At 39.3% G+C, this 10,614-nt stretch overlaps 1 protein-coding gene across 2 annotated transcripts in view; it reads left to right on the forward strand.

Moving 5' to 3' along the window:
• hace1 (HECT domain and ankyrin repeat containing E3 ubiquitin protein ligase 1) overlaps nt 1-10,236 on the forward strand; it is a 50,594-nt gene extending 40,358 nt beyond the window's left edge. For both annotated transcript variants that reach the window (XM_059340268.1, XM_059340269.1), the window contains 5 exons: nt 1,428-1,559; nt 4,889-4,987; nt 6,733-6,803; nt 6,893-7,006; nt 8,480-10,236. In XM_059340268.1, coding sequence (XP_059196251.1) covers nt 1,428-1,559; nt 4,889-4,987; nt 6,733-6,803; nt 6,893-7,006; nt 8,480-8,582 — 519 coding nt within the window. In that variant the 3' untranslated portion in view covers nt 8,583-10,236. The remainder of the gene's footprint in view (nt 1-1,427; nt 1,560-4,888; nt 4,988-6,732; nt 6,804-6,892; nt 7,007-8,479) is intronic.
• The last annotated feature ends 378 nt before the right edge of the window (nt 10,237-10,614 follow it).

The raw sequence follows: 10,614 nt of genomic DNA on the forward strand, positions 1-10,614 counted from the left end.
AGGAAACAGTCCAACAGGAGCTCCAAGCATCACTACGTGTGTGTGTGTGTGTGTGTGTGTGTGTGTGTGTGTGTGTGTGTGTGTGTGTGTGTGTGTGTGTGTGTGTGTGTGTGTGTGTGTGTGTGTGTGTGTGTGTGTGTGTGCGTGCGTGCGTGCGTGCGTGCGTGCGTGCGTGCGTGCGTGCGTGCGTGCGTGCGTGCGTGCGTGCGTGCGTGCGTGCGTGCGTGCGTGCGTGCGTGCGTGCGTGCGTGCGTGCGTGCGCGCTCGGGTTGGGCATTTAGTTGTGATGGTGAAGGTTAGTTTAAGGGTTAGGGTAAAGGGCTAGGGAACTCACTATTCCAATGAGGGCCCTCACAAAGATAGAAGTACAAGGATGTGTGTGTGTTGTGTATGTATACATGTACATTGGGCTGTTGGTGTATTTGTGTCAATCTGTGACTGCACGGTGCAAGCAGTTGCATGTAGAACACACATTATTTGGACTGAAGCACATCATTTGAAAACAAACGCAAATTCGGCTCCTTGCACACTTGAAGCTGTGTGCCAGTAACAACATGTGCATATTGAGGTTAGCACAACAAGCAGACTGGTGAATCAATCACACCATGGCAAGGGCAAATGAAACAGTGGAGCTGGAGAGTTATGTGTTCCACGTTTGTAGAGTTTATCACACCCAGCACATTCATCAGCATCACCCAGATGTTTACATTTTACTGCTTAATGCAGTTTTTTTTTTTTTTTTTTTCAATTTTATTGCATAAGAGGTGCTTTCACTAACAGCCTATTGTGACAAGGTGCCTTAAACACTGCTTTGTTTACCACTGTATTAAACTCACTGAATCATGACCATCAACCATCCATTACTACTGTGAATTGTTACAGTTAGGGCTGGGTGATATATCAATATAAAAGATTAGCGATATATTTTTAAATGTGATATAGTTATATCTTTATATATTCATTATATATAAATACTGCCCTTACTAGGGTCTGTCATATTTAGTTCTTCTGTAATGTTTGTTATGTCCTCATATGAATATATTTATTTCAGGAAAAGATTCGCCTATTTAATTTTATAGGCTATTTTTATTTAAGATATTTTTTTATTTAAATGCATTTTATGGAGCTTTGATTTAAAAAAAAAAAAAAAAAAAAAGAGGCACTCCTGTTGTTTTACAGTATTTATATTCACTTAAATAAACAGTTTCAATAAAACTACTTGTGACATGTCATATTTGGCTTTGGCGATAAAAAATATCGGGATATATATCATTTATATGGATATTCAGCCTAAATATATCGGGATATGACTTTTGGTCCATATCGCCCAGCCCTAATTACAGCCCTAGTAAAAGACAGTCGGCAGTAGTTGGCTGAATAACATGACACCACATTGTGTGTGTGTGTGTGTGTGTGTGTGTTTTCAGGCAGAGTACGTCCAGCTGGTGACAGAGCTGAGGATGACTCGTGCCATCCAGCCTCAGATTAACGCCTTCCTTCAAGGATTCCACACCTTCATCCCTCCTTCACTCATCCAGCTGTTTGACGAATATGAATTGGTAAGTCATCCCTCTCCCTTTTTATCTTTCTCCTCCTCTTATTCATCATCTTTTCTTATTGGCATTCTCCTTGTTCTCCTCCACCTGATGCCTGCTCAGCTCTGATGCAGGGATTGATTAGCCATGTCTGGATGGGGCCGGGTGTGGGGGTGCTCAGTTCACCTTGAAGTCCGTCCCTCTTCTCCAGCTCCTTAAGGCCGCGTTCAGACTGCAGGCGAATCTGATTCATATCAGATTCCTACTCAAATCCGATTTTTAGGGCTTACTGTCCACACTGTTTTTAGCAAGTGTCCAAATCGGATATGGCTCCGTTCAGACTGGGCCACATTATTGACTGATCTGACAGGTTGCTGTAGTAACGGCGTCAGAGCGTCTGACGTCATATAATTGCGACAGCGACAAGAACAAAAACAACAAACATGATGGAGGCAGGTCAACTCAGTATATTGGCCTTATCACTGTCCAGTAGAGGTGCAGAACATGTCAGATGCACCAGGGGAGAAACCGGGCGGATGGACGCCCCCGTCGGCCCGTATGAGTCGGGCGCGGCAGCCGGTGGACACCTCGTCTCCGCGATGCCAGCGCTACGCGTGCTGCGTAGAGTGACGTCACGGACAGTCAAAACCGATCTGAGTGTTTGGAACGGTTCAGACTGAGATGCATCTGTCCAAATGCGATCTGAAACTACCTCCCGAAGGTGGTTTCGATCCGGTCTGCAAAAATTTCAGATTTCATGTGATTTGTGTCTGTTCAGACTTCAAAAGAGCCATCCAGTTCCAATCTGGATGAGCTAAAAATCGGATTTTGGCTGGCAGTCTGAACAAGGCCTTAGAGGATTTTTTCTGTTTGTCGGCAGATTTCATGTCCTCACTTGCCATGACCAATAGTGTACAATACTGGGCAAAAGTCTCAGGAAGGTGTGGGAAAAAAATGCTGTAAAATTAGAATGCTTTTAAAAATGGAAATGTTTATAATGTATTTTGTATCAATTAACAAAATGCAAAGTGAGTGAAGAGAAGTAGAATCTAAATCAAATCACACCTGCCTAACACTGCCAGGCTAATAACTCAACCGCCTGTTTGTGTTTTCACAGATCAACAGTTGTTTTCACTCATTCAAATAATTTAGAATGGCAATATTCTGTATTTTTCTTCTTTTTTAAAAGAAAATACCATGTGCAGAGTCAAACTTAAAATGCATGTATTTAATGTAAGACTATTAAATGACATCAATGAGCCACACTGTTGAATTAGCAAACGTGTTCCTTAATTTCAATAAAAGCAATAAAAAATAGTTTATTTTCTCACATGCATCCTGCTGCAGAAATACTCACTCGAACACCATATGGATTCATCTAATGCTGGAAATAGTACTAATGCCAACTAATGCCCTGTGTCCTGTTCCAATAGGATTCACTAAAACCACACTTTCCAGCTGTTTGGGGAAGTCAGTCATTTTTTATTATTGAAAGAATTTAAATGGGCCAGTCGGCTACACACTGATAGAGAAATCAGAAAGCGTTGAGAGATGGACTAAAACATGTTGGTGTGGGTCTGCTGAGACATAACTCTGAGGCTGTCATTAACGAAACAAGTGTATGGTAAAAAAAAAAAAAAGTGTGCATACGGTCATTTATGCTCTGCATTTCTCAGTTCGTACGTTGCCGGAGGATACAATCCAATCTGGTCTGAGCTTGTGTACCAAGTTTGAGTCGGCATCAAGTCCACATGTGTGAGTCTGAGTGAGAAATGGTAATTACTCTATTGTATCGGGCATCTGAAGGCGATGCCTGGAGCGGATCAAACTTCTTTAAAATAGTGACAAATCAAAGCATGTTTTTATCATTTATCATAACAATATCAATGAAAATAACTAAACCCTGCATCCAGGTTTGCAACTGAATATATAGCTGACTTATCCACATTAAATGCTGCTTCTCTATCAGTGTCATGAGTTTCCACTGTCAATTCAATTTCAGTCACAGCAGATAGTCAAGTTGGTTTGTAGAGCCACAGCATTTCTAAACTTAGATTACTTTACGTAAAAAAAAAATTCAAATGAGTTTTACGTAGTGAGGTTTACCCATATTTATGTGAGAAAAGGAGAGCATTGGAACCATAGACTGTATATAAGTAATGGACGTAGTGACTGTGACGTCACCCATTGGTTTGTGGCCCGTTGGAAACATCGAGTTCAGCGTTACACTCGTCGCCATCTTGTTTCCGATACGGGGAGCAGACCATATTTGGACTGTGGAGGAACGAGCGGGATCTGATCACTGACTACACGCCTCTCAACACCTCAACCTGACTGATTCATGTTAGCATTAACTGGAGCATTAACTGGGATGTTAGTTTTGGCTAGCAAAAAACAAAATGTTCGTGACTTCCCTCAGAAAAATGAACAGCGACTCCTTGGAGTGTCTTTTAGTCCAACCAAACGCTGAACAAGACATTTATACTGAACAAAACATTCAAATAACTGTCATTAAGTAAAAATACAGTGTGAAAGGGTCAAAGTTATGAGACCAAACCGCTAAACACCTTTTTTTATATCTATATAACGTTATATATAACTTTAGTGACACGTTGCCGTGGATATGCATTGCTCTGCTTCTCATCTGATGACGGCTCGCCTTGTTAGTGACCTGTCAATCAAAGGTAGCCAAGCCCCAAATCATACAACTCTTTATCTTCTATTTTCTTCTAAATGGGGCCATTATTTACACTATTAACATCAAATTGTCTTGAAGAAGATTTTTTACTAGCGATTGAGACCATAGTGTTGTCCTAAAAAAAAATTCTGAGGTAATAAATCAAGTGAGAAGTATTCTCATTTTTCATTGAAATTAACGGGACAAATGTTTTTACAGCCAAAACTTAGCACCCCCTGCTGGAAGTTTCAGTAGAGTGCAGCTTAAGGCACTTCCTGGTTTGCCTCCCTGCTCAGACACGGAGATTGCCGCCTGGTTGGGGCCCCTGACAGGACTCTATTACAGTAGTCCAGGTGGGAGGTGATGAAGGCATGAATGAGAGTCTCAGGGACAGAGTTAGACAGAGTCAGAGTCTATAGATGTTTTCAGACTGAAGAAAGCCATTTTTGTGACGTATTTGATGTTGGATTGGAATGAGAGTGTGGAGTCCAGAATAACTCCCAGGTTGCGGATCTCAGAGGATGGGGAGATGGAGCAGCCATCCACGGAGAGGAGGACAGCTTCAACCTTTCTGAGCAGTGCCTTGGGGGCCACAACCAGCAGCTTTGTCTTATTGCTGTTACACAATTTCTTGTCCTTTTAAGATGTTGCTTTTCTTCCTGCTGTGTGTGTACAGGAGCTCCTGCTGTCAGGGATGCCAGAGATCGATGTGCAGGATTGGTGCAGGAACACTGAGTACACCAGTGGTTACGACCCTCAGGAGCCCGTCATCCAGGTGGGGTTTTTCTATCAAACTGCCATGACTGAATCATAGATCATCTCATTTCATTTGAATCATCTGGATGAAGATGTTTACCAGTTAGGTTGTCTAAATATTAAGGAAACATTGTAACTTTTAGCATTTATTGTTTCTTTTAAAAATAATTCAAGAAAAGCAATATTTACCAAATATTATTTTTTTCCCCCCTTTTAAATGTCAGAATATAAAAAACAGTTGACAAAAGAGCAGAATTACTTATGACATTATGAATGCAATTTTATCTGCTATTTGTCTATATGTTTCTAATTTTCAGTAATTATGTCTTTTGTGCCCCAGAGTTTGACAGCAGGTAAAACATAAGATTTTCCTCTGTCTTTACCTCTGCTAATAGTTTGAGATCTGCCCACACGTTGGATCTTTACCCATATATGTGACATTAGTAATAACGTGCAGGAACATGACATGAATATGTTATTTCAGCCCAGCACTTTGAAGACTTGATCATCACTTTTTTTTTATTTTCAGCATTGGGAAAATACCCCAGTGTAGAAAATAACTCATTTCCTGAGAAAAATAATGAGGATAATGTTGAAGAAGATACAGGTACATCTAAAAAAATTAGAATATCGTGAGAAACTTCAATATTTTTTGTCAATTATTTCAGAAAGTGAAACTCATACATTATATAGATTCATTACACATGGAGTGAAATATTTCAAGCCTGTATTTCTTGTAATTTTGATGATTACAGATAATGAAAACACAAAACTCAGTGTATCAGAAAATTAGAATATTACATAAGATCAATGAAGAAAAAGGATATTTTAAACACAAATGTCAGGCTTCTGAAAAGTATCTTCATTTCTGTACACTCAGTACTTGGTTGGGCTCCTTTTGCATGAATTACTGCATTAATACTTGCTGGCACATTGAGTGAAATATTTCAAGCCTGTATTTCTTGTAATTTTGATGATTACAGATAATGAAAACACAAAACTCAGTGTCTCAGAAAATTAGAATATTACATAAGATCAATGAAGGAAAAGGATATTTTAAACACAAACATCATTAATACTTGGTGGCATGGAGGAGATCAGCCTACGGCACCATGTTGCTCTGATATCGTCCTTCAGGTCATCTGCGTCTGGTGTCTCTCTCCTTCCTCTTGACAACAGCCCATAGACTCCTATGGGGTTTAGGTCAGCCCAGTTTGCTGGCCAGTCCAGCCCAGTAACACCATGGTCACTGAACCAGCTTTTGGCACCTTAGCCAGTGTGGGCAGGTGCCAAGTCCTGCTGGAAAATTAAATCAGAGCTTGTGAAATCTCCAAAGAGCTTGTGGAAGCATGAATAGCTCTAAAATGTCCTGCTAGATGGCTGCTATGTTGACTGTGGATTTCAGAAAACACAGTGGACCAACAGCAGCAGAGGACATGGCCCCAAACCACCACTGACCCAGGACTCACATATTGAACTTTTTCACAATATTCTAATTTTCTACACTGAGTTTTGTGTTTTCATTATCTCTAAGCCAGAATCATCAAAATTACAAGAAAATAGAAAGAAAGAAAGAAAGAATTTCACTCTATGTGTAATGAATCTATATATGAGTTTCACTTTCTGAAATGATTGACAAAAAATATTGAACTTTTTCACGATATTCTAATTTTTTGAGATGTACCTGTAGTTGAATGAGGAGAAATAGCTGTTCCTTTCTCTTCCTGTTTGCCATCCACTAAGCTGTCTGCATTTGTTTTGCAGTGGTTCTGGGAGGTTGTGAACAGCCTGACCCAGGAGGAACGGGTTCTTCTGCTTCAGTTTGTCACTGGAAGGTTTGCCTTCCCCATTTCCACCAGGGTTTTTAAAATATAGAAATGTGTTAATGTCTACAAATTAGTAATCAAGAATCATTGTCTATCAGTTCCAGGGTTCCTCATGGTGGCTTCGCCTACCTGATGGGCGGCAGTGGTTTACAGAAGTTCACCGTTGCTGCAGTGCCATACACCTCCAACCTACTGCCTACCTCTAGTACCTGGTAACCTCTCCATTTCCATTCACTTCGTTTTATTTAAGCCTGTAGTATTTAAGTCTGATCTTTAATCATTTTTTCCAGTCTTTTCTATAGTCCCAGACTTGTCCTGGATATTAGAAAGGTCCCTATCATGGTTTTGTGGGTGTTTTGACTCAGATATGTCTCAGTTGTAGCCACAGGTCTAGTTGGCCTTTTGCCTTCATCTTCCATCCCCCCACTGCAGAGGCTGCTCTGCTGTCAGGCCGCCATTGGTTTTTCATATTGATGTTACATTTCTTATGTTTAGAGTGCATATTATAAGCAGTTTACTTCTTTACAAGAAAAAAAAGTAGAGATCCATATAAACCGAATATATAAATACTTTTATTTCCCTTTCCCTTGACGGGAACCTTTCAACCTTTGTATGCAGAACAATATTAACTGATTTACGTCAGAGTAGTTCAAAGATTTTAAAGTTTTTTTTTATTTTGCACAGTAATAAGACAAAAGGATAAAGAAATAACAACAAAAGGAAGGTGCAAGGTAGTGGCAAGAAACCCACACGGGCTTATACAGGCCTCTACCTATATTAAAATTCACAAGTTAAATTAAAAACAAGTAACTATGAAATAGAAAAAAAAAATTAGCATAAAAATAAAGCAAATTATAATAATATTAGAAAGTAAAATAAAACAAAAGTGTAGAAGTGTGTGTGTGTGTGTGTGTGTGTGTGTGTGTGTGTGTGTGTGTGTGTGTGTGTGTGTTACTACTTAATGACCTGAGCAATCAGAGCTACTAAACTGCTCTTGTATGTGTTAAGAGAGGAAAACTGTATGGAACTATTAAATTCATCATTCCAGAGTATTGTTCCTCTGTATTTTAAGGAAAATATATTTATTTATTTTATTTATTTATTTGTATTTGATTAGACTAGTTGTTTCCTGTTCCTATTAGATGCCAAACCTTTCTAAAACCAAAGGGCGGATTGCGTGATAAAATCCTATCACAGTTGACTCTCACTACGAACAACAGTGTGAATAATATTTCATGAGCTCAATTTTGTTCCTTCATACTAATTTATGCGATTTTGTAAAGTGCTCACATTGGGACTTGTCTCTGACTCAGGTTCAGCCCTGGTTCAGTAGCAGACATCCTACTGTTGTATTCTTCACTGGAAGAGCTATGATGATCTCCCTCTTTCTGCCCTCAACCTCCTTAAGCATTCATGAATAAATAAAGAGACATACTGGCCCAGTCACCTACAAGCCTTAACTGTGTATTACTGAGCACTAGAGGGCAGTATGTCTCTTTATAGCAGTGGCGTCCTTGTACACTGAATGGGGGAGGTCTCTGCATGTGCTGCAACAAGTAATCCAGATCACTGAGTCTTTCTTTTGGAAACGTATGAGACATCAGAACTTCTCCACCAGCAACATATGAACATCTCGACCACACAGGTTGGAAAATGACCCCACCCTCCCTTTTTTCCCTCCACAGTATCAACATGCTGAAACTACCAGAATACCCAAGCCAGGAGGTCCTAAGAGACCGGCTTCTGGTAGCGCTGCATTGTGGGAGCTACGGCTACACCATGGCGTAAACACCCTGTCAGTTCCTGCTGCTGTGAGGGGAACACCCCACGGACACTCGTTCTTTAGTCATGCGCTGTCTTGCTGGACAATAAAGGGAAATCCAGATTCTTATTATTCTGCTGCTGGAGAGGCACAGCAGACTGTATGGAGACTACAAGTTCTGCATCCCTGTGCCAGAACCTCTATTTTTGGATTGAATGGTAATTTATGCAAATAATTATTGAATAATTTCTAAATTTCACTATTTTCATGCATACTTTTATTTTAAAGAACAGCATTTATTCTATGAATTATCTAATTAAACACAGGATAATCATCCAAATAAAACATATTCATGCATGGTTACTGAATTATTTGAGGACTTTGCATATGTTTCAAACATGGAATCAATCATACTGCATCATATCTGTCACAGTTTAAAATGCATCAGGCCCACATACCAGCACACTGATATAATAGACCTTTTTGCCTCATGTTATGTTTTAAGAATTTTTACATTTATTTTATTGTTTTTCTTTTTTTGTTAGTTGTGTGTGTGTGTATCCCTTTCTCTCTTAGCACTCCTTTTCTTTTGGGCTAGTAGCTCTTCTTCACGTACCTTCAGGGCTGGTGTGATCAAAGCTTAGAATACCAAGGTGCCAATATGATACCTGATTTTTGATACCATATGACACTGTGAAAAAACCAAAATCTTTTTATTATTATTATTTTTTAAATACAGTCAAATCAATGAACTATGTGGCCAGAAGTAACATTCATACCATGTTTGATAGTTGATCATGTCATTCTATGATTCTCTGTACTAGAAGCCATTGAGCATGGGATGATTGTTGATTGACTGTTGACACAAAGTTGTAAGAATATGTTTGTCTCTCATCGTTTGTTGTGGTATTAAGATTTAACATCATTTGAATTTCTAACCTAAACAGGAGAAACCAAAAAACCAAAAGTAAACTGAGATACATATAAAGAGGAGTGTTCGCATACTTCTGTATGTAAAACTGCAAATAATGATTATGATCATTATTATTATTTTACTCCATAGGTTCATAGGTTGGTTCCAGTATTTCTAGTCTGAATATAATTCATTTTGGCTGAGGTATTTTCCATACGTCTACATAGCTGCATGAACTCGCCCTCCATCCCTGAGGCATAAAATGCATGCGGTTTACTCTGTGAAATTTGTGCTTAATTAATGAATAGAATAATATCTTCATTAGTGATAGAATTCTGTTTGTATTTGTTCCTGTTTAAACCTTCACAAGGAGCAGTACAATATATCTACATGATAAATGTGTGGCTTGCAGTGCCAAAAAACAAAATCATTTGAAATGCCTTTAATTTGTATTTTTGCCACAACAAACATGCTGAATATGTGTTTTGTTTTGGGGTTTTCTGAAAGAGGACGGGATCATGCTGTCAAGTTTTCCTTCTTTCCATGTGTAAAGGGAGTGTACATGTTATGAGCATTTATTATTTTGTACTGTAAGTATTGTTTTGAAAGCCTTGCCTGAAATGCTTTTGTAAACTGCTGTTATTGTTGACTGAAAATGGAGCCTTTATAAATATTTCTGTTTACGTCATCAGTATCAAATCATGTATTTTACCACAAATATATGTTGTGCTTTTGGATTTTATCCAATAAAACTTGTTTTTACAGTCCAGGTGATTTGGTAATGTTGCCAGCAACATCTCTCATGTTTGTGCAGGGATTTAAAAAAAGAGGTATAGAGGGTGATGAGGAAGTAGAAGGAGCCTCTGGTGTGTGTGTTTGCCTGGATAAATGTGGATGAAGTGCATGTGCTGTGTGGGCTCAACAGTAGAGAGCGGGACTACTGGTGCTAAATGGCATTCAGTGAGTCCAACATCTGCTGCAGATCACTCAGCACACACAGCCTGTAGCGTAGTATTGGACCAGGGTGACTTTTTGAACCCCCTTATTGATAGCACTCCAGAAAACAACTTCAACCTCCGGGTCTGAGCAGGGAGGCAAACCAGGAAGTGCCTTGAGCTGCATTCTATCATAAATTCCAGCAGGGG

Source organism: Centropristis striata, chromosome 8 (assembly GCF_030273125.1).
Source record: "Centropristis striata isolate RG_2023a ecotype Rhode Island chromosome 8, C.striata_1.0, whole genome shotgun sequence".
Taxonomy (NCBI): domain Eukaryota; kingdom Metazoa; phylum Chordata; class Actinopteri; order Perciformes; family Serranidae; genus Centropristis; species Centropristis striata.